The 23640-nt window shown below is 40.6% G+C and overlaps 3 protein-coding genes across 6 annotated transcripts; 1 reads left to right on the forward strand and 2 right to left on the reverse strand.

Moving 5' to 3' along the window:
* Positions 1 to 577: 577 nt before the first annotated feature.
* Positions 578 to 5235, reverse strand: LOC102314240 (protein SCO1 homolog, mitochondrial). Its single transcript, XM_005924178.3, has 7 exons — positions 4903 to 5235; positions 2993 to 3112; positions 2570 to 2660; positions 2216 to 2413; positions 2039 to 2131; positions 1019 to 1134; positions 578 to 936 (listed from the first exon to the last, which is right to left on the reverse strand). Exons 1-7 carry the CDS (start codon positions 5050 to 5052, stop codon positions 802 to 804), a joined length of 903 nt encoding a protein of 300 aa, XP_005924240.2. The 5' UTR covers positions 5053 to 5235; the 3' UTR covers positions 578 to 801.
* Positions 5236 to 5488: 253 nt separating this feature from the next.
* On the reverse strand, positions 5489 to 7289 carry tmem220 (transmembrane protein 220). Its single transcript, XM_005924177.3, has 6 exons — positions 7114 to 7289; positions 7007 to 7036; positions 6850 to 6910; positions 6494 to 6617; positions 6202 to 6261; positions 5489 to 5679 (listed from the first exon to the last, which is right to left on the reverse strand). Exons 1-6 carry the CDS (start codon positions 7213 to 7215, stop codon positions 5547 to 5549), a joined length of 510 nt encoding a protein of 169 aa, XP_005924239.1. The 5' UTR covers positions 7216 to 7289; the 3' UTR covers positions 5489 to 5546.
* Positions 7290 to 10753: 3464 nt separating this feature from the next.
* Positions 10754 to 23501, forward strand: map2k4a (mitogen-activated protein kinase kinase 4a). Of its 4 annotated transcripts, XM_014334190.2 has the most exons (13): positions 10754 to 11179; positions 12016 to 12051; positions 12954 to 12986; positions 16561 to 16663; positions 16754 to 16928; positions 17026 to 17145; positions 17240 to 17359; positions 17454 to 17505; positions 17587 to 17714; positions 21412 to 21489; positions 22312 to 22460; positions 22603 to 22648; positions 22747 to 23501. In XM_014334190.2, the coding sequence occupies exons 1-13, from the start codon at positions 11047 to 11049 to the stop codon at positions 22858 to 22860; spliced, it is 1287 nt and encodes a 428-aa protein (XP_014189676.1). In that variant the 5' UTR covers positions 10754 to 11046; the 3' UTR covers positions 22861 to 23501. The 4 variants fall into 4 exon arrangements, with proteins under 4 accessions (XP_014189676.1, XP_014189677.1, XP_005924238.1 ...); XM_014334191.2 differs by lacking the exon at positions 12954 to 12986 and having other exon boundaries at positions 10755 to 11179; XM_005924176.2 differs by lacking the exon at positions 12954 to 12986 and having other exon boundaries at positions 10755 to 11179; positions 16573 to 16663.
* Positions 23502 to 23640: the final 139 nt, after the last annotated feature.

Below are 23640 nucleotides of genomic sequence, written 5' to 3' on the forward strand. Positions count from 1 at the left end.
CATGAGAGGTTTTCGGACAAAGTTTGCGTTCTCCATTCTTTAAGCACCGGTTCGAGCACAGTTTAAGCACTGGCACCGTTTCAAAAGTACCGGTTTGGTACTGGTATCGGATAAATCTAAACGATACCCATCCCTATTCATGATCCTACAGCTTGTACCCAACTAGAGCAGCTTTGCATGATTCTCTGTTCAATAACAATCCTTATTTAGCCCATACTGGGTCTTGGTGCCGGCCCTCCAATCCTCTCATTGAAACCAGCTGTTTTAGCCCACATCACTCTTCTTTTAAGGCCGAGTTCTTCTGATTGGCTACTCGAGGTGAACACATTATAGATATACGTGCTCTGTGGCATGTTACAGAGAAAACAGTGGTAAAGAAGACAGGCTGAAAGTAAGAATTTAGAGTCTTCCGAGTCTGAAGCCTTAATGTGTGACGCACATGCATGTTGAAGTTTAGCCATGTTTGATATGAAGAGAAAAAAAAGAATAGATCCACTTTTAATTTAAAAATCAAACATTAAAAACATGAAGCTAAATGTTTGTCATTCAAGCTTGAAATAAAACTATATCGAGGTCATTTGGCTGTGTGTGGGTTTGTTTGTTTTTTATTCCACAGTTTGCAAAATGATCACAGAGTCATAGAAAGTAAGATGCAAATATCAGGCATACTGCACACCACCGAGTGTCACTGCAGATATGTATCTTTATGGAGTAGTGTATCCACAATAAATAAAAGCCCAGATAAGACGGCAGTGGTGCAGAGACACACCTGAGGATGAGTCCGCTTTAATGGGCTGCTGCTCATTTTCCCTTCTTGAACCTCCTCATGTGTGCCGCTATCGAGTTGGTGATCTCCACACTTCTTTTGTTCTGTCCGAAATAATCCACGAACTCTCCGTCGGGTCCCACGAGGTACATGATGATTGTGTGATCGACCTGCAGAAGACAGACACATAAACTTAGTAACTGAAGGAAATCACGAGTTCTGGGAGCTGATTGAGAGCAGACGGTAACTCACGATGTAGTCGTTGTCTTCATCCTTTGGCCCCTGACTGAAGTACACTCTGTACGCTCTGGAAACTTCATTGATCTGAGCCGTCGTTCCCGTCAGACCGATCAGCTTTGGGGAAAACTCTGAAAGATGAGACAGTAAGAAAGTTTAACACCTAGAAACACAGGAGTAAAGCAGCTAAATGACGGCATAATAATCAGATTTTATCAAGAAGCTCTAATCAACACAAACCACTTTCACCTGCAGACCTGCAACCACAACTCCAAAAACAAAAACGTTATTTATTTGCAACTTTTTGTCCCTGATCTGAATCTGTGCACACCTGCATTGTTTTTGCTTTCAACACCTATCCCATTCAGTGTCATTGGAGCTCGAGGCCACACAGAACCCAGCACCACCTCACTGTCAGGCATCAGTGCTAACCACTGCAACACTGCTCGCATAAGTCACGATATTTCTTATTTTCCTCAATCATTAAAAAGCACAAACAGACCAAACAGAATCAATTCTTGTCCTCTCACAGTCTGACCATCGGGTGATGCTGGCTCAGATAATATGATAATATATACAGAGAAAAACCCAACCATCATATGACCCCCTATCAGCAAGCACTTTGGCGACAGTGGGAAGGAAAAACTTCCTTTTAACAGGAAGAAACCTCCAGCAGAACCAGGCTCAGGGAGGGCAGCAGTCTGGTTGGGGTGAGGGAAGGAAGACAGGATAAAAGACATGCTGTTAGGTTCTAGCATCAGTTTATAAGACTTGGTATTTAGCTACAAAAGAGTGTTTGTACATATAAATACACACACAGAAGCACTAAGGTGTTATGAAAATGAAAAATATTCTATTTGTCTAATAGAATCTAATAGTTCTATAAAAGCAGGGGTTCAGTTGATACCTCTGCTTTTCTTCTGAGAAGATGAATTACAAAAATTACAGAAAACTAAGATGGAGTTGTGACGTCATAGTGGAAAATGTTGTCATGTGCGTGTACTGAGGCACAGTTTGATCACGTTGCTTTCGTACCTTTCACATATGTAGCTAAGGCCTCTGGTGTGTCCCTGTCGGGGTCGATGGTGATGAGGATCGGCGTCAAGTTTGGCAAAGTTTTTATTTTGTCTGCAAAACAACAACAAAAAAAGCCAGATGTTGAGTAAAATCAGGACTTTGACTTCTCGCTGCAAATAAAATCGGTTTAAATACCTATTTCATCCACCACTTCGATCATCTTCTCCAGTTCATCGGGGCAGATGTCGGGGCAGTGAGTGAACCCGAAGTAGAGGAGGATCCACTGGCCGAGGAAGTCCTTGCTCTTGGTGGGCTTGTTGTTGTGATCGATGAGTGAGAACGGGCCTCCCAGCGCCGCCTTCCCTATCGACTTGTTCCTCTCTTTTTCAATCACTGCCAATTGCAACACAGTCACAGAGGAGGGGCATTTAGGACCCCTATCACTTTATTTAACCTTTATATCTATAAAATACACAGTCTTTCTGCTGTTTCTTTCTATACAGGCATTGAAGTTTAGTCTTAGAGCGCATTAACCAGTGAAATACTTACTTTCTTCCTTTTCTTTCCTAAAATATTTCATCCCTCCGAGCAGCGCACCACCGATGGCAAACGTTACTGCTAAAGATTTCCACGTCACAGGCTTTAAAGAGAGCACAAAGGAAGCAAAAGGACTGAACGGGTATAGTTATACAGATATTTATGTCTTGACATTCTCTACCTGCAAATAAACTCTTGGTAAGCTTATTTTAACAGCTCCATATCCTTTGGGTCACCTTAAATAAATCAGTTATAGCTGAGTTTGGGAGAAGACTGCTACAGACTGCTGCTAACAGGCCCTAATGTCAGTCATGTCCCTGCCCTATATGACAAAAGAAACCTTTAAAACTTAGTTAATGTCTGAAAATTTCAATTGAGAACAAATGGAGTTGATCACGCTGGGGATCAGCTGTAACATAAACGTTTAACTCTTACCCCAGACGTCTTTGGCTTATCTCCTGATGAGGGTGGAGGAGGCATCGAGGAAAACGTTCTTAAGCTGTGTTGATTCTGCCATTGCGTTGCTCTGCAGGTGTGCCACTGACTCCCATTCACCTGTTAATGAGCAAGCACAGGAAGCTGTGAGTTGATTTAAGTCATAAAATATAAAAATGCTGCAGTTAAATATGGCCACAGTTTTAAATGAGGTCAGTGGATACAGGGGTGGTGTCATCAATGCAGCTGATGCATTTCTCTTTGCTAAGATGGGCAGTAATGTTAAAGCAGCCTCTTAACTACTTAAAGTCACTGCTGTAAGTCTTGAAAACAAAGGCATTTATCTCTGATTTCAGGAACAGCAGCGCCCCCGTCTGCAGCAATGATAACTGCACTGAGAGTCATCTCTACTCTTGGACCTCTAACAGCTCAGCGCTCATAAATGAGGCAAAGGTTACTGCTTTAAAGTGATCTTTCCACAGAATCTCTTTTATCTTCTCCTCTTGTCTCAGCTGAAAGACGCTGGATTTCGCTGATGCCCTGAAGGTTCAATCTAAAATCCAGGTTTGTGACAGTAAGCTTTACCTACAGTAGGCATTACATATGCACCAGCGTAATAATTACACTGCTTAATTAGCTACACTCCCTTATTAGCATTACCAAAGCTGCTACATTATTATTATTACCATCTTATCTGTATGTACTTTTTATATTTAGTGGTGTTTGACAGTGGGTGGGTTGTCACATTTAGGAATAGAGAGATTTACACAGTCTATTGCCTGTGTAAAAAGTAATCAAAGACATCCTGGCCTGCTGTTATTAATAACTGGTTGATGAGGAAGGATTGTCAGCTAACGCAGCTGAGCTGTGCTCTCCAGGTTATAAAAGCCAGCCCAGGTGACCTGCTCAGTCTCTTCTATTCCACCAGGTATCAACTCTCCTTGATGTTTGTGTCTTGGTTAGTTTATGTTTAATAAATCATCTTTTATTAAAGTAAACATCTTTTGTGGACTCCCTCCTTGTTGCCTACTTTGACACAAATGACACACAATTCAACTCACACCGGACACACACACAAAAATACTACGAGGTCGATAAAGGACACAAAGGTTTAATCTTAAAGTTCCTGATGGGCTGATCACACCAGTCACGTTGTGTTTCCCAGGTCACGGAAATCAAGAGCTAATATTTCATCAAATACACTGATCGCCCACAGCTGTGACATCAATATCAACAAGCACCAATGTTCATAAGGATGCAACAGTGGAGATGAACTGCTCCAAACACTCACGTTTCTCACATATTTTCTACTTTTGCATGTTTATTATGTCAAAGAGCAATGTAACGAGGGGCAGCCAATCAGGAAAAAAGGTGGCTCCAAGTTCGTTAGAGCTCAAACTGCTTATTTCAGGGCCCAGTATAAGGCAAATAAAGCTTAATTTGAAATGGGAAATATGTCGAGCTACTTTAGTAAAGTCCAAGAAAAAAATAAAATAAAATATGTGGAGCTGGAACCTTCTATAATAAATCAGCTTGAACAACCAGTTTCCCTGAGACGGGACTGAAAATGGATCTTCCTCCAGCAGTGGGTTTAGTCCAGGTCTTGGCCCCGTGTCTGTGGCTCATCTAGTTTCCAAACTAGGTTAAGGTGGTGCTGTTAGGAGGTGAAGCAGGTGTGAATGGAGATGGTTCTAAATTATTGAGTGCCCGCCCCCCCGCGCGCGCGATACAGACAGCAAAATTATTTGCCAATAAGTATTTTAAAACTATTTGAAATTGTTGTCACTAAACAAAACCTGGTTAAACTACAAAGAAAGACCGGATCATCTGACTGTTTGCCACATGACTCTAACTGTTAAATGTTTCAATGAAGTGTGCTAACTCCGCGGACACAGGCAGGTTTGACCTACCAGGTAGCAGCGAGTTCTCCGCGGGGACAGCGTGTGTTTCAGGGCCGACTGCCTCGGTAAAGCGCCGAGTGTGAGCTTCGCCGGACTCTGTAAGACTCTGCTGTGAAGCAGCCGGCAGCCCAGGCTGTGATACAGCACACTCAGAGCCATGGTTGGACCTGAACAGAACCGCTACAACAAGCAGGAAGCCGCTACAGCTTTGGTAAAGCATGAGAAGTGAACAGGAACTCTGCGGACTGGCTTCCGTTCTCAGATCAGTTATACTGCAGCGGTGCTAGTTTTAAATAGCCCACAAGGCGCTAAAGTGGCTGATCTCAGATCCGTAGCCGGGGAACGGTTACTAAACACAGGAAAATACGTCACACAACCTTCTTCTTCTACTGTCTCTTTTGGCCGTGTCTATGCTGCCACCCGAAGAATGGAAAAGGTTTACTTTTAGACTAGACTGGTCTTAAATTCACTTTATTTTATTTAACTTGAAAATTACATTTGATTTAACAGAAGATAAAGTTTAAATAATAAACTTTTTTATTTTTATTAATTATTTTACAAAAGTGTTCAATAAAAACTCAAACGGATCAGTGCATTTTAGCTGTCATAGATTTGTGTTTAATCAGGTTTCATCAGCCAAAACAGGCTGATGTCTAAATGGCAGTCGTACAGTGTGAAGGCCAGTCTGATCTCAGATCCTTGTTGATGTGGTAATAAAGCCAGGCCACAAATGGGAAGACTGTGATGGCAGCAGCTGTGGAGACTCTGAGTATCCCGACAGGAGCTCTGACAAAATGAGGAGATGAGGGGGGAGGAAAGGAAAAAAGAGAGCAGATGAAATATAAAGGACAAAAAAAGTATGGTTGAGTTATAGGCTCAATGTAGGCAGAAAAAAGAACAACAACAACAAAAACAACAAACAAAAAGAAAAAAAATTAACAATGCTAAATTTATTAGCTGAGATTAAATTTAAAAAAACATGAAGAGGATATTCTTTTGACACAAAAATATGAGGTAACATTTGGATATTCCGTGAGTTTACCTCAGAAAAATGAACAGAAAAATCACTAGGATTAAATTGTTTTTCTAAAAAAAAAAAAAAAAAAAAAATCTCACAGTAATTATTATAATATATTATATACACATACAGACACACACAGAGAAAAAAAAACTATACAAAGTTAAGTTTTTTGAAAGTTAAAAAAAATATAATCAAAAAGTTAAGAAAAAACAAAACAACAAAAGACAAAAATATTTTGTAAAGTTCTCAGTATAAGATGGAAATGAGATTCAAACTAAATCTGTTACCTTCCAGAGTGGCGACACAGGAGGAGCCAAATTGCAGTCAAAACGAGACCTGAAAATTCTCTAAAGGGATAAAAACTATATTAAATATCCATGTATAAAAATAATAATCTGCAAAATATGTTACATTAGTGTTTTATACAGAATTAAACTATAATGATACAGCAGAATGCCTTTAATGAAGTGAAGCTTCATTATAGTTATACCGTCTGACAGGCAGCACATTTTTTTTAATGGAGAGCCTAAAAATGCGTAAACGGTTTGTTTTTCTCAGATCAGGTGAAGTGTGGCGTACCTGCCCTCCTCCTTCTGGAAGATCTGTGTGATTTGCTCTTTGTACAGTGTCCATCCCAACATGGCACTGATCGCACTGGAAATCAACACATGAAGGTCAGCAACACGCCTCCAGGGCAAAGTCTCTGAAAAGGAAACGAAAATAATGAAGGCAAACAATTGAAATCACAACCCTAACTCTGCAACGAGCTGCACGGTCAGGATACAGCCGCAGGGTGGCGCTACGTGCACTGGGGAAATGCACGAGTAAAGTTCAGCAGCAACGTAAGATACCAGCTTCATGCACGTTAATATGAGGACTTTATTGTTAATATGCGAAGCATCTACTGGCAAATGACTCCAAACTCATCCCTGTACCTGTCACATGAGGCTTCACAACAATACACGCACTCAGCACTGCAGGGACGCCGTAACCAGCCTGAAAAAGAGGGTGGTGTTTATAATAAACTGTGCAAAAAGATCAAAATGTCTAAAAACATGGACCAAAAAAAAGTGTACTCTTGTGTAATCTTACCATCCATAAACCTGCATCTGGATCATTGATCTGCAGCGGAAGTCAGGACATAGTTATTGATCACAGTTCAAAGAAGTGCTGAGAGAACAAAAAAATCAAACTCTCACCTGGACGTACGACGCCAGAGCGAAGAACAAACACATGAAAACGTTGCAGATTTGCCAAACAATACGAAGCCACGGCTTCCTCTCCTTACAAACTTCTCCCATAGTTGCTTATTGTTTCACTTCCCCGCCCGGGCCAAAGGGACGTGCACACGTTTTAAAGCAGGCGCACCTGCAGTTCCGCAAGGCTGTCAAATTGGTCAAAACCGTGATGGGTTCGTTCGATATATATCACGTCTGCTGACGGATGCATCGATCACAGGCGGTGTAAACGACACTCACTATCGCGTTGTTTCTTTATTTTATTTATATATTTATTTTTTATTTTGTTTAATTTTCCATAATTTGCACAAAAAAGTAATTAAAGTTGTTAATTTAATATGTCATATCCCGCAAGCTTCTTCTAAAACAAACAAACGTGTACGTAAGCATCAAATAAACCTGGCACCCTTTTATTCCTGGACACCTTGATCGATAAATCGAGCACACATTTCAAAAGTCCGCAATGACGTTAGTCTGCTAGAAGACACGCCCTATCCGATTAATCAGACGCGTCCTTGCCGCCGCCATCTTGCAGCGGGGTTCTGAGACCAGTTAAAGATGGAATCGGGACAATTTTCCATATTCTGCTACTGTGAAGATGCTGATAAAGTTCTCCACAGCAGGGAAATATGATCTAAATCCTTTAAATGCTTTACCAGGATGAGGATTGTTTTGTTTTCCTCATGCTAGGTTTGATTTATTGTATTTTTGTCTTTTCTTTTCTTTGTTGTCATTGTTGTTGTTGTGTTATTTTAACATGTTCAAAATAAAACCGCAAAAAGGAACAGGCTATGTTTCGACATTACTTACACAAAGCATGCAGTTAAATATCATTTTACAGAAGCTCCTTCTCTGTGTGTGTTTTAATATGAAAACTTGAAGGTTTGCATTTATTTGTCTCCAGTTTCTGACGTTTCTGACATGAAATATTTTCCTTTTAATAATGGAGATCCCGGTTATGATATATATTTATATGCCTTAATAATGCACTAGGAATTACAGTAGTTCCCCGCACCAATATGGTGGCTGGGCGGAGGTGTTGCTGCAATGATTTATGATATCTTTACAAAATAAAAGTACCATGAGTATAAACCTTGTCACTGGTCAGAACAAAGACCAGAAAAGAAAGAAAAATGTCTGAAAATCTAAACCAAAGCGAACAAAGCTGCTTAGATTTTTATTTATTTATTTTTGTTTCATTCTTATAAATATAAATGTGTAAACACTACTTTAACACTTTTTGTATTAAATCAGCAGACTCAGACTCTTTTTATACTCTATTATACTAGTAAAGTTTCATTTGTTTAGTTGTTTCAAGCCCACAAAATTTAACTGTAGCTTTGACATTGCTTGTATGTGGTAAAAATGGCATTAAAATACATAATAACTTGATTTACACGTGTGCGCACAGCATTGGGAATCTATTACGTTGGTGCAAATCAAAGTGACAGCAGGTGCAGCAAAGCAGCAACACAAGACAGTTTAGCAGGTGCTGGTCATGGGTCACTGCTCTTTCACTTCTCACTGATTTTTTTGCCTGTTTTACATTTTGCTTTTTTGTCTTATACTGTGACAATCAAGTGTGCCCTGAATATTAATTTAAATGTACCATGCATTTATTTCGAGAATTATCTAAATTAACTGTGATCTATAAGAAGTATAAGGAGTGAACACAGCATCCAGCTCAAAACAAAAAGCAAAAAGGTTTCACCTCAGATGAACTTCAGTGCAACCTTAGACACTATTATTTTAACATGTATCCAGCCTGAAGCTTGCAGATTATTCCAGGAAGAAGGGCAACATGTTCAAAAGCTTTTTGGTAATTTGGATGTTTTTATGTACAGCTGTGAAGGCTGATTCTTGGCACGCTTTTACACATTCTGCAGGATAGTACACTGAAAGCACACTGAGTCACAAACAGGTTTAATCAATGTGGCAGTGAGCTAAAATGAGGTGAAACTCCACTAGATACTTATTTTTAATCTAATATAGTCAATTTACCTCAATTTCAGTTTAATTTCAATTAAATTTCACTTATTCCATAAAATGTAATTCAGGATTCTGTGTCATATCTCCTGCTTATAATATCTCTTAAGGACATTGATGTGACTCCTAATACATTTTAGCCAAGCACTGCTGTATTTTATTTTGAAACAAACTCCGTTGAACGTCGGTTCTGTCTGCTGCTCGCGTGTCGGCCGCTACTTAAGTATGGAGGGACAAAGGTGCCAAAATGACATAACTAAATAAATAAATAAATAAAGTTACATGAATGAAATCAAGCAGTAAATAAATACAATACAATACAATATAATTGATTTAATAAATATCCATTCATTTTATTTGAAAACAGAGAGTTATTTCACTGTTTTATTATTTTGTATTTCCTGTGCTGCAGTGCATCATGGAATAATTTAAGCTGTCAATCGCCAACAGACTCTAGCATATGATTGGTTACCCTGTACAGCAAGTCAAGACAGAGAATGGATGACTGCCACAAACAGTTAGTGTTGGTGTCCACTTGGCTGCCAGGTATCCCATTACGGATTTTGACTAAAATCCCAACTGGTAATGATGGAGGATTGTGGGACAAAGTGCAAGTCAAATGCTTTTTCTGTTGTTACATTCACCAAATACACTTTGTTTGTTTTTTTCTTATTTTTATTTATTTTTTAGTTGTGAATGTAGTGACACGATCTTCAAATGTCTAAATGATTTGTCAATGTAGAGTCTACTTGGAGAAGTGCTCCATTGTTTTTGGAAATCTGTGGTTAGCCTAACACCCAGTTTGCCTTAGCAGCTATGAGCTGCTCAGGCTGTCAGATCTCACCTAATTGGCACACCTGAAAAGAAGTCTATTCCCAGCACTCTGTTTCCAAAGCACTGACCCTAATCTCTAAATGGATGGAAAAACTGGATTTACTCCTCTTAGGTGATATCAAACAGGTGATGTTTTCTTCATTTCAGTGTTTTATTTCTTCAACAACAAATAAGTTTTGCTGATATCAAAGTTAATCTTGGACTGGACAGTTTCAGTGGAGCACTGTCAGTATATTTTAAATTGTGTCACTTGCTTGGTTTTATACCTGATGTTCAGATTGTATTATACGTCTTTATAGCGTTTTATTTTCAATTAATTAATTAACATCAATTAACTGACACTGAAAATATTTTAATGCAGGGAAAGAACTCAGAACCTTTTCATTGGGGACAGAAACATCTGGACCAGCAGGTGCTGAAGAGTGATATCATGCCAGATTTAAAAAAAAAATTTGTTATCAAAATTTAGTCAACTGTATTCTAAACACCAACTGTCTGTTATAAGTGTTGAAAGTCTAACAAACAACAAATAACAACAAGCAAATGAATATGAAAAGGGCTTTTTCAATGAGAGTTATGTACACATTTATAGTATTTTTAGGAGAGATCTACAGAACAGTCTGTTAATTAATTATCATATTATATCTAATATACTGGTGTACCGTTTTTCACCACCATCTTCCAAATGAGTCCAGTGTTTATGTCCGTTCACTTAGAACGTCAGGGATAATGAATTATTTATCGACGCATTTCATGTTGGCACTGTTGGCCCCCCATACAGTGGGTGTTGACATGTCCGTGTCATTTGGTCAGCTGATTGCGGGTCGTAAAGCCTCTGGGATAGCCAGTTTAGTTAGCCTAGCTTGGCTGTATGTTTGTTTTTTTTAACGTTGGTACAAAGGTGGCCTTTAACGTAGCCCTGACGTTTTAAAAAGCTGTAGCAATTTACGGCATTTCAAGCGCCGCTGCCTGCCTTTTTTTTGCGGCTGTTAGCCTAGCAACGGTTAGAGTGGCCGTGGGGAAGGGAGTGAAGTTGCTCTCCGAGTCTCTGCATTGCAGCTCCGGGTGCTGCTGATGGAATTCAAACACACAACAATGGCGACTCCCAGCCCTAACAACCCAACAACACCCAGCAGCAACAACGCAGGAGCACACCAGCAGCACCAGTCCCAGTCCCAGCACATTACCACCATGAGCAGCATGCAGGGTAAGTGGGAGGCGGTGGGAAAATATTCTGGTGAAGCTGGAGGAGGAGGGGAGGGCTCACATTCTGCTGCAGTGAAGGTTAATGTTAGCAAGGCTAGCCGTGGGAGGCTCAGGCTACTCCCAGGACTGAAAAACATTCCCAAGGGAGCGGACTAGCATCCCCCCTCAGACAGGAGAGCTGTTATTTCCGAGTTCACCAATTGGAAAAATAATCAATTTGTTATTTCTTTGCTAACGAGTTAAATGTCCTTGTTACCATTTTTTGGTGTTTTATTGCCCCGTTGCATCCTGTTTTTCTATTGCCTGGACATAATCTCGCCAAGTCCCATTACAAAAACAGGCAATTTTAGCTAGCGGTGATATTTCTTTATCGTACATAAACCTATTAAAATATTTATGTTGGTAAATAACACAGACAGTGGAGGGACATTGTTCAGCTTAGATTAGAGCAGTGTTTCTGAATGCACTTGGGTTGCAGCACTCTTGACATTCAAGATGATCTTCCACACGTACACGGTGGCTTGCACCTCAGTTATGTTAGTGTTACGTAGGCTGACTTTATCAAAACGCACAACGATTAAGATTTTCTCAGAAGTATTTGCTGTACGTTGATGGAAATAACGTAAGTTAAATAGCTGGATTCGTTATTGGAGTTTAGTTATATCGGATGCATTATTTGCAGATCTATTAAGCAGCAGGTTTATGCAACTCAGTGCAGCACATCTCCATACTTGCTTGTGCAGACAGTAGTGAAGGCTTTCTCAGCACCACCACACGAAAATGCTCTTTACCTATGCTGTGGTTTTTGTACAAACAGTCTCTCATTTTAACTTTCAGAGTCCAACACCTGCTGGAGATGTCAGAGTGAAACAGGTAGCTACACACTTCCTTGACTTAGTAGAGTCAGATAAGCAGATGACTTTAAAAATACAGTGTTTAATCTGGATAGTAAATTCTTGGGAAAATGAAACAGCTATTACATACTCTGATTTAGAAAAGAAATCTCACAATATACTGATGTAAGAATCCCTGAATCATGAAGGTGAATATTGCTTGATTGGAATTAGGTGTATTTCACTTTAATGTAATCAGTGTAAATGAGATGCATGCATTTTTCAGCCCTCGTAGATGTCACAATAATAAACTTGATGCCACTTTAATTAAGCCTAACGTTAGAGATAACATAACCTTCAAGTGCTTTGATTGTTTAATTTTTATATTTACATTTACGTCACGTAATCCTGTCTCTGTTTACTTTTCCCTGACTGTATTTCATCTTTCATTTTAATGCTGCTAACTAACGATTCCTAACTCCTCCCGTGATGCTGATGGATGGTGAGCTGTCCTAAGAGGAAAAACAAAAGTGTTTTATTTATGTACACATTTGTTGTTGTTGTTGTTGTTTTTAAGTTCAAATAATTTCACGATCATAAGTCATGCTCGTTCCCTTTTAGTTTTACCTGCAGGCCATTTTTCCTTCTTCACTGACTGACACCTCATCCTGCTCCAAGTGCTTGGCTCATAAACATGCGTGCATGCCAGTGCATTGCCATTCAGGAAATGCATTTAACCTGCGATAGATGCACCCGAATGTTTGACAGCTCCGAAACTAAAGCCAGGGCAGTTTTTGTAAATTGCTTCTCGGGCTTTTGAGTTGTTGGGATGTTAAAGTCAAAACTGACAAAGTAGTAGTCTATCTCTTGAGGTATATAACACAGGCTGGCATATGGAAGGTGAAATATAATAAAAATAAAAAGCTGTCTTCTCACCTCTAGGGTTTCAGATAAACCTGTCTGGAGCTCCCCCAAGTAAGCCAAATCTCTTTTGCTTCAGCACCAACAGTTCTCATCCCTTTGTTTCTGCCTGACAGTCTGGTATGGGGGAGTCTGTCCTGCTGTTCTTCACTAATCTGAGTCAAAACTTCTGATGGGTTCAAGTAGGCTTGTGCCGGTACCTGATGCTTTTAATATGACCTTTTCAGATATCAGGATATATCAGGCTACAGACGCATGCAGTTATAGAAATGTTGTTTGTTTTGTCCACGTCAGGATTTTTGTGCTGCGCAAAAAGACCTTTATTTTTATTTTTTTGTCAGACACACTTCCAGGAAAAGCGTGTCTGTTCTCGTCGGCACAAGCCTAAAATTCAGAGCTTCCATTGATATTTTGGCACGAGATCTCTCAACGGACCCCCCTCTCCCCCTTCTGCCAACCAAAGAAACACCAGTTTAAAAAGTGCAATGGAAGCTCTACCTGGCTGGTTTTCAGTGTGCAACTAACCAGCATAAGTAGTGCCTGTATAAGTGTGTGTGTTACTTTTTTTTTCCTCCCCTTGGCATTGGTGCACTCCAGCATAGCCCTTTCTTGTCGAGACAAGGTACGCACACTGTGAAGTTGTCATTTCACACAACTTCTTCCATTGAAACCTAGTGGAATTTCAGCACTCGCATTCCTGTGGTATTTTGGGTGGAGTGAGCTGTCCTTCGATTCAAGGTGAAATCAGAGCAGTTGGCCTGAGGAGCATGTTTCCCAATATATATTTCATTTTATTTTTTTCTTTCTTACCCCCCCTTCATGTTTATCTTTGGGTTGGTCTGTTTGCATTGTAAGTGGAGGTGGTTTAAGCAGCATGCTGGATTTCTGTCTCTGCATCAACAGTGTCTGGGTATTTTTTCATCTACTGTTGACATGCTTTGGAAATTTGAGTCTTTAAATTCTTAGTTTTGCACAAAGCCAGATGGTAATGCAAGTTATGATTATGAGAAACATAAACAGTGACATGATCATTTCTCACTGGTTTTTGTGCCTAGTTTGCATTCATCTGCTATTTTATTTGGTCTGTACAGCCAAACGGTCCAATCTAGCAGTCCTGCAGTAAATCCTCCTCTTTATAGTACCCGCTACGACTCCTACCAACTGCGTGAGGAGCTGTAGGGGTTTGGTTACTTGCGGATTGAGTGGAGGCCCTTGTCGTCTGGTCCACGGCTGCCCTGACTGGTGTTAGGGACATGGAACGCCACCCCTCTTATGAAGAAAGAAGCTAGAGCTTGTGTATGAGGTCTGTCGCATCCAACTGCAGATTGAGGGTCGTCTGGGAGTGTCTGGCAGAGTCTCCAATTGGGAAAACTTATTCTTAGGCCATGTTCTGCTGTTGTGGCCCCCTAGACCCAGAGTTGAAAGGTGCTGTCATCCAATGGATCTTGGTTATTTTGTGTCTTTGGTCTCTGGAGAATGTCGTAGGTAACAGAGGACCAGATGACTTTGGATTTAACTCAAGGATGCATTGTACCTACAGGTTTTTCTATTATTTAGGCCACCACATTTATATCAGTACCTGCAGATCAAACACCTGTGTAAAGCAATAACATAGATTTCCCCTGAAATCATCTTCATTCTTTCACTTTTAAGGTGTTGTTTTTTTTGTTTTTTTTAAAGATTATTATACATCATCAAGTGTCATCATGGAGATATCAGATTTACTTTGAAAAGCCCCGCCTCTTTATGAGTTGTAAATTATAAAGATGCATACCCATTATATTACCAGGACTGATTGGTTTTTCTGTTGTTTGATGTACCCTGATTGTTTTGATGAGGCAACATTGAGTGCTTAGAACAGCTGTCTGAACGACCTTCACGAGGGAGGATTTTTTGCAGGACTGCTCAAGTAGATCGTTTCAGTTTTAGCTAATGATACTAAACTGGCAACTGACTGTACACCAGTATCAGCCTGCTTGCAGTTGAGTCAGTGAGGTTGCTCCAATCACTTATTTATTTGCATTTTTTTTGATTAAAGTAGATTTATTCAAAAAGAGATTCATTCACTTGTTTTTCCAAGTAAACTTTTTAGTGTTATTATCAGATTTTTTTGTCCATTTCCTCAAAAATCACAAAAAATAGAAACATTAGGAAAGTGCGCTGATCTTTTAATCAAGATAACTCATTGCCTTCTGTTTGTTGCTCAGTCATGCTTACGTGTCTAGTCAGCCAGGAAAAACCCCGTCTGGATTTCAACATGGAAATATTACAAGATTGTCTGCTTCCCGTACAAAGACAATCTAGTACTCCAAATCTATAAAACTTCTGACTTCAGAATGCATCTTATCGGACCCACCATGTTTGTCTTTTTAATTCCATTATTATGAGCTTTATGAAAAATGTGGTTGGGTGAGGGTTGTATTGTTCCCATGAAAAGGCCAAAGTAACTGACTGAGCTGTCAGCAAACCTGGATAGAAATAAAAACGTCCTGTGTTTTTATAGATTTCCCAAAAGCTACAGCCAGTGTGGTTTTAAGCAGACATTATTTAAACTGGAAAAGTTGTACGTTTGTTGGGGACTATTTTCATTGGTGGATTAATCCCATTTTAATCCAATAAACTCCAATATGTGTGTTCATGCTAATGCTGTTGTGCAGTTTGAGACTGCATATCTCTATCGGGGATGAAAATTCTCTCTGCAGCATGCCTGAATTGAATCCCTGGATGCAGAAGGATATTGAAGACAGATTTGTTTACCTCTGTCTTCATGTTCCAGTTGGTAACAACATCCATGTGACTAGAAGCATGTGACCTCAGGTGGTGCTTTTTGCATTGTTGTCTGATGAAGATGAATGCAATAAATCTGTAAAACTGGGGCCCTGCAGTTCATGAAGTTTGAATTCTTTTAATTTTGTTGAGAACCTCAAGATGGTGACATTAGACTTTTTCCAAATTATCATTAATATTTATTTTCTTTTTTTCCCCTTCTACCTTGTTCTGCAGAGAGTTCTTCCTTTTAAAAGGGAGTTTTTCCTTCTCACTGTCACCAAGTGCTTGCTCACAGGGGGTCGTCTGAAGACCGTTGTTGTGGCTTAAAGCTACATAAAGAAAATTGAATGGAATAGGTTTTCTTATAATATTGAGATGTGCATTTAGGCAATCGTGAAGAACCCTTTCAAAAGTTTCTGGATGTGGATTGAATCCACAGCGCAGTGGTTCGAACCTCACTGCAAGAACGTCCCTGACTCGGATAAGTGGAAGAAAATGGACGAATGTCATGAAACAGAAATGCTACACCGCTCCCAAACTCATCTCTTTGGTCTTTTCATGGGGTAGCTGAGTTTAGAAAAATTGGCGAAATTACCAACAATATGTTTGAAGGCTTGCAGATGAGTATTTTTGTAAATGCGCAGGTGTTGCAGAGGTTGCCAGTTCACATCCCAATAATCTATAAAAAGCATGTCATCTATAGATTTCAGGAGGTTGGGATGCATTTAATCATCTGCCCAGTCCTTGTGTCGCCTCATTTCATGGTTGGTATCGTTTTCAATCACTGATCATTCGGAGCTGTCGTGTGGGATGAGTTTGGTCGTTTCCTCGGCGTTTGATTCATGTTTCTCTCGCTCAGGTAAACGTAAAGCCCTGAAGCTGAACTTTGCCAATCCTCCCATCAAACCCATGACTAGATTCACACTGAACACGGCCGGGCCGCCCTTCCAGAACCCTCACATGTGAGTGAGCTTCCCCCCAGGCTTGTCTGTTAATGTATTTCATCCAGTTTCTCGTTATTTTTGGCCGGCTCTTTCTTTCTTCCCCCTCAGAGAGAGGCTGAGGACACACAGCATCGAGTCCTCAGGAAAATTGAAGATCTCCCCAGAGCAGCACTGGGACTTCACAGCCGAAGATCTCAAAGACCTGGGCGAGATCGGCCGAGGAGCTTACGGCTCCGTCAACAAGATGGTGCACAAGCCGAGTAACCAGATCATGGCGGTCAAGGTGATCATTTCCCTTTCTCTGTCTGAGCTAAAACTGAACACGGGAGCGATGTCTGTGAGTCTGTTTGATACGTATGGAAGCATTTTGTCATTTTCAGAGGATTCGATCAACAGTTGATGAGAGAGAACAGAAGCAGCTGTTGATGGACTTGGACGTGGTTATGAGAAGTAGTGATTGTCCTTACATCGTGCAGTTTTATGGTGCTCTGTTCAGAGAGGTGAAATGAAGTCACTTTGTTACAGAATGAACAATAATGTCTCACCTCAAAGGAAACAAGTGACTGAATATTCCTTGTTTGTTTGTTTTTTCAGGGGGACTGCTGGATTTGTATGGAACTTATGGCTACCTCGTTAGACAAATTTTACAAGTTTGTATATGGCTCATTAGATGATGTGATTCCAGAAGAAATATTAGGAAAAATAACTTTAGCTGTAAGTTTTTTGGACTTGAGTCTTCCTTATTTTATCCATATTAGAAGCCCGATTATCGTCTTGTTGTCCTAAACTCTGTTTTTGCATGTTACAGACTGTGAAGGCGCTTAACCACTTAAAAGAAAACTTGAAAATTATACACAGAGGTAAGAGGATACCTGACTTTCTCCATTGTAATGCATTTGGATCATTGCGTGTCTTTTCACCAGCTGTGTCTCTTAACTCAGACATTAAGCCGTCAAACATCCTCCTGGACAGGAACGGCAACATAAAGCTGTGTGACTTTGGCATCAGCGGTCAGCTGGTGGACTCCATCGCCAAAACCAGAGATGCCGGTTGCAGACCGTACATGGCGGTGAGTAACAGGATGAGGTTACCGAAGTAGAGTTAGCCACAAATCGGCTTGAGTCCATTGAGCTTCATGGAAAATGACAGCTCTGACCAACCAGTAGTTCAGTCACTGTCCACTTTATTTATCACCTGCTTATTCATGCTGTTACTCAGTGAACCAGCCATGTCCCAGTAGTGCCGTCTACAATACCACAGCTTGAGTTAAACATTAGGATGGAGAAAATGTGTCGTCTAACGTTGGTCATTGTGTATTTCCATCATTCTTATGGAAGAAATTGTGGCTACTTGGAAAGAGCCAATAACATGAATTTCAGTGGTTAATTAAACATTAAAACAACATGTTTATAATCACTAGAAAAATTCAATAAAAAAAACAAAACAAAACACAAAATTGGCTCATTTTTGTGGCAATTTTACCTGAAAATCAGGTCTAAATGAGGTTTGAAATCTTTGTTCCTGCTCATCTTAGAAGAGCTCTAAATAGAAACATGCTAAGATTTCTATTCAAGTCTTCTCCTTGTATAAAGACTCTGGTATCTCTGAAGCTGCTGATCTCTTGAAATTTTCACAGTAAGAGTCTAGTTCAGGACAGAGGTGGGTTAATGGGATGTTAAAAACAACTAATTGGCTTTTGTGAAGCTCTCTGTATACCTGACTGCAGCACCATGAATAACTGAATAAACAAAGTGCCACCAGTAAAGCTGAATTTAAAGTGGCTGAGAAAGACCTTGTAATATACGCTACAAAATGCATTATGGGTAAATGATAGTTGGGGAGATTGGGGATTGGATAGACAATGAACCTTCACTGTGTGTTTTTCCTGCAAATTGCCCATCTCGTAATAGACTCAGTTAACCATCTTCTAATGGCTGCTGCCATCGGGATAATGACGCGAGTCACGCGGCAACGATCGCTTCAAACAGGTTTCATAAACATCAGAGTCCCTGAAATGAGCTGAAGCACCTCTAGGTATTTATTTGAAGCATTAATTTCAATGATCACCAGGACATAAAACTGCACCGACTGCATTAAAAAGCTTTTTCTGCTTTCTAATAACAAGTTTTGCTTCTTCCACAATTTTTTTTGTAACCTGTGTTCAGCATATTTTGAGTGTGTTGTGCTGCTTAATTGGATCTGGTATTTAGCAGCACAGGGGTGTGGTAGAATGGAGTCGATGCATGAAAGTGCAGCTGACAAAATCTGATAAATTGCAGAATTTCTGAAGCAGAGTCTCAAAGGTTTGTAGTGCCTCGTAGAATCCAAGAACTTAGCTGTTGAGTAGTTACAATGAGGACCAATCAACTATTAACTGGTTATTTTAAATAATTTCACTTATCAGTAAGAAGGTTACTGGTCTTGAATGTTCCTCCTGGGTTTTGTGCTGACTGTAAACGACAGACAGTCAGAGGTTACAACAGTTCAGCCTATTATATCACATGAAGGTCTTAATGATAGTCTGTGCAGAGACACCATCCTCAATACCTGAAATCCTGTCAGAGGAGAAAAAATGAATTGTTTAAGAAACAGTCGAATATGTGTTTCTAAGGATTTTTAGTTCTTTATGAGACTTTAAGTAGAATATTTGGAGATCTGTTGCTATTATTTGGAAAAATTATTTAAAATGCTGATAAACATTTTTTTTTAATGTACAGGTCAAACACCTGACGATAAATAATCTGTCACATTGCTTTTTCTCATTAATCACACTGTGTGTCGTACACATGCTTGTGTGTGTGCATGCAACCAAAGCTTTCAAAGAGGTGATCTCATCGTGACATCATCGCTTGAGGTTATTTTTGCCGCAGGGTTACGTCAGCTGGGGGGCACCTCCTTCTGACCCTCCGTACCTCCTAGCCCTCCTTGTCTCTCTGCAGCAGTTTCCATTCTAAATTTGGTTAGGTGATATTAGGACCCGGTGGTACGTGGCCTCCTCTGCACGCTCTCCGCTCTCCCAAAGGCCGCGGCAGGGCGCTTCATTCATGACTCTGTATGAACCAAGTTACCCGGGAGCTTCCCACGGCTGTGAGCTCAGCGTGCAGGAATCTCAGCTCCAGTTTCTGGTTTCCAGCTGGCACACACACCAGGTGTGTGACCGCCGTGCTGCTGGTTACTACAGGCTCAGTGACGTAGAAAAACAGACCTCGGTGCAGCTGGGAACAGAGCACACACTTTACCTCAGGCTATAGCCTGTACCGGATGCATGTGGATGTTGGACTTTAGAGGACCAGTAGCTCTTGTTCACAGCTGTTAGTGGTTCTGATAAAGTTTGTAATAACTTGGCTAATTTTCTATTTTTTCTGTAGATACTTAAAGTATTAAATTTGAACCAATTTCTCTTTACTTTAGTAGTTTGGTTGTGGTTGTATCCAGCACAGTTATTCGGCTTTTACAGATTTGCTCAGAGCCTAATAAAGTTTGGTTTCTCAGGGCAAAGATGCAAATCTGATTACTGGAGAGGAAAATCCAGATATGAAAAAAAATGCTGTCTAATGATTTCTTCACTAACGTTATGTGCAGTGGTTGTGTAGACGAAGTCTTGGCAGATGCGTGCAGCCTCTTGCTGCAGCGCAGAGCGTCCCACTCAGCTGGGTGACATCAGCCTCTAATTCAGGCCTGTAAATGGGCCAGCGAGGTGCCTCCTCCTCTCAGTGCTGCAGCAGGAGATCTCTGCAGCTCTCTGACGCACTTTGCTCCCGTGTCTGTTCTGCGGCTCTGAGACAAAGTGAAGGTTGATAATGTCAGAAGAAGCCTCGCAAGGCAGGAAGGAGGCAGCGAGCTGATGAACCTCAGAGCTGATGGCATGTCGTTGTGCAGGCGAAAGCATGGCGATGAGCTGGTTTAGTGCTCTTAGGGCTAGCTGTTGGTTTTGGAAGCACAGATTTCTTTCTTACCATCTTGTGTGCAACTTAAAATGCAAGACAAACACTTGGGTTAGATCCTAAAATCCAAACTAAAGTAATCCTTTGTGCTTTCCTTGCACTGTTGAGGTTGTGGGCTTTCTTTCTGTTAATGCTGAGGAAGAAAGGGTGTGCAGTTTTAAACCGAACACTCACAGTGACCTCTGGTGTCTAAAGCCTGCAGCACAGTTATTGCATTATAGGGGCAAACCTTTCCAACCTGGGAGGTGATTCAAAGCTGCGTTAACGCCTTTTCTAAGACTCCAAGACACACGCTGTTTATCTCTTATGGTCAGAGCATAAGCCTGCTCAGGAGCTGTCTCAGCAGTTCAACAGCATAGATGCATCATCTCAGAACATTAATTCACTAATGTACTTGCTAATATGTTAGTGATTCAGACTGTTTTTATCTTTATTGAACACACGTGTGGTTTATAGCAGCGGTCCCGTTTGGTACCGGGCCGCGAGAGTTGAGGCTCGGGTGTGAAATTTATGGTTTTCGGGGGTTTTTATCATTACTTGTTTAATCGTTTTTATCGTTAACTCTGTTTCCCTGGGTATTTTCCTGTGTGTTATGAATAAATGTTCTTTTTTTTTTTTGGTTCCCGGTACTGGTTTTATTTTGTTGTATTTATCCGTCCGTGAAAATATTGTTGGACATAAACTGGTCGTGGCGCAAAAAAGGTTGGGGACCACTGGTTTGTAGTATGTTTCCATCACTAAAAACCCCTGATGAGCTTTTCTTTTCCTTGAAAACCAGTGTTCAATTTAAAGGTGCTTTCTTCGTCCTGTTTCTGTTGTCAGCCGGAGAGAATAGACCCCAGCGCGTCCCGGCAAGGTTACGATGTCCGCTCAGATGTCTGGAGTTTGGGAATCACACTGGTGAGTTTCAGCTCTTCTTACGTCTCTTCAGGTCCTGAAAGAACCTGGACAAATGACTGTGGAAATTGTATTACATATTTTGCATGTTGTTCTTTTGGTCTAGAAACTGAAGCACAGGAACGTGTACAGAGGGCATCGTTGCAACAAATCCCTATTGAAGGCAGAGTCAGCCTTAAGCTTTGGGGGGGTTCCCCCAAAAAATCAACAAATACTTTAACAAGACTTAAATTTCTTGCAAACTGAATATTAAACTGTTAGATACAGTTTAAAACAACAGTGGTGACTGGTTTTGGTAATGTGGCAGACTTGTTCTAAAAGCAGTCTTCTTGGATTACATCTCGTATGGTGGTACACTGGTTGGCATCCTAACCTCACAATAAGAGGGTTCTGGATTCACATGCAGGCTGCACGTTCTCCCTCTGCTTGCACAGGCTTCTCTGTACTCGGTGCTCCAGCTTCCTCACACTGCACCTTCAGCACACACAGACCAGAACAAAGGAAGAAAAGCCAATCGCTGAAAGCCTCATGGTTTCCAGGGACGGCGCGACCTATCTTTTATTAGGCCCATGATGACAGTGCATACAGTATGAGCAATAAACCTGCACTATAATCATTGTTGGAGGTCTGAAGTTCACCGTTAAACCGTTAGCACATTTAAATATAGTGTGGAGTAGCACCTCTGCTCTCTTCTCTAAACAAAGATGCTTTATGCAGTAAATGTTTATTAATAAATAAAGCAATCTCCAGAAAATGTTGGGATTTACGCCATATTTGTAGTTTTCCGCTCTCAGTGTGCTTGAACTTTAATGCTATGTGTTTCAGTATGAGCTGGCCACGGGACGGTTTCCCTACCCAAAGTGGAACAGTGTGTTTGATCAGCTGACCCAAGTGGTGAGAGGAGACCCGCCGCAACTCAGCAACTCAGAGGAGAGGCGCTTCTCCCCCAAATTCATCGCCTTTGTCAATGTGTGGTAAGAAATACCTCCATAGACAAGAATTTCTGTCTCTTTGTAGTCTGTGCTGTGTTCTCTTCTGCCCCCCGGTGGATTAATCACAGAACTGCACCCTCCCATAATTTAACACCTCTGCTTTCTTTCTCATCTTCGTCTCAAGCCTTACAAAGGATGAATCAAAAAGGCCAAAGTACAAAGAGCTGCTGGTGAGTTCATGTTAAGTCACCCTAACCTTTCATGTTTTTCTTTTTCTTCTAGGAGTTTGAGTTAATGTAATAATTTGTTTCTTTTTAATCCACCTTAGAGAGATCCGTTCATTCAGATGTACGAGGAGCGCTCAGTCGACGTAGCCGGTTACGTCTGCAGGATCATGGATCAGATGCCGGCCTCTCCCAGCTCCCCCATGTATATGGACTGATAGCAAGATGAAACAGGAACTCATCCATAAATATAAACCACTCTGCAATGACAGCATCAAAAAGAGATAACTAAGTAATTAAAAAAAAAAAAAAGAAGTCCTTGTGTAAATTTGCTCGGTCCCATTATTGCAGTGTTAAAAAGAGAATTGTAAAGCCTAAAAAAAAAGAAAAAAAAAAAGCACCACGTGCAGTAAAAGTGGTGTCCTTTCAGTCATTTCTGTATATTAACACACTTCTGTTTCTTTCTTGTTCACAAACGCACAGACGCACAGTCACCTAAATATTAATAGCAGCTGAATCAGTCAATCAATCATGACTCATCCTGATCAGGATACATCTCAGTGATTTAGTAACAGTGATTTTAAAGAGAGGAGAAAAAAAAAAACCCTGGAACTTGTATTTATAGAACCAAAAATCGTGGAGACTCTTCGACATACTGGAATTATGCTCTTTGTGAAATGTTCCCACCTCTTCATGTAACGAAAGCATCGTGTTTGGTATCTTAATGGAACTGTGCTTCTCTGGGTATAAAGCAGTTTAAAAGTGTTGGTAGTCAGTCATGTTGGACCCGCAGTCCACTCAGTGCTCGCTGTGCAGTGGACTCTAAGCTGATTTATGAATAAAGAGAGAGAAGGTTAAAGGTGTGTTCTGCCTCTTTACTCTTACAGTGTCTGTTCTGCCTGGATCCAGGTGACCTGCACCTGCAAAAAGGCAGCTATTTAAGGAGAAAAATGTAATATATTAAATTATGCCATGTGCCATACAATTCCTAGTGATTT

Source organism: Haplochromis burtoni, unplaced genomic scaffold (assembly GCF_018398535.1).
Source record: "Haplochromis burtoni strain Fernald_Lab_line unplaced genomic scaffold, NCSU_Asbu1 Contig_68, whole genome shotgun sequence".
Lineage (NCBI taxonomy): Eukaryota > Metazoa > Chordata > Actinopteri > Cichliformes > Cichlidae > Haplochromis > Haplochromis burtoni.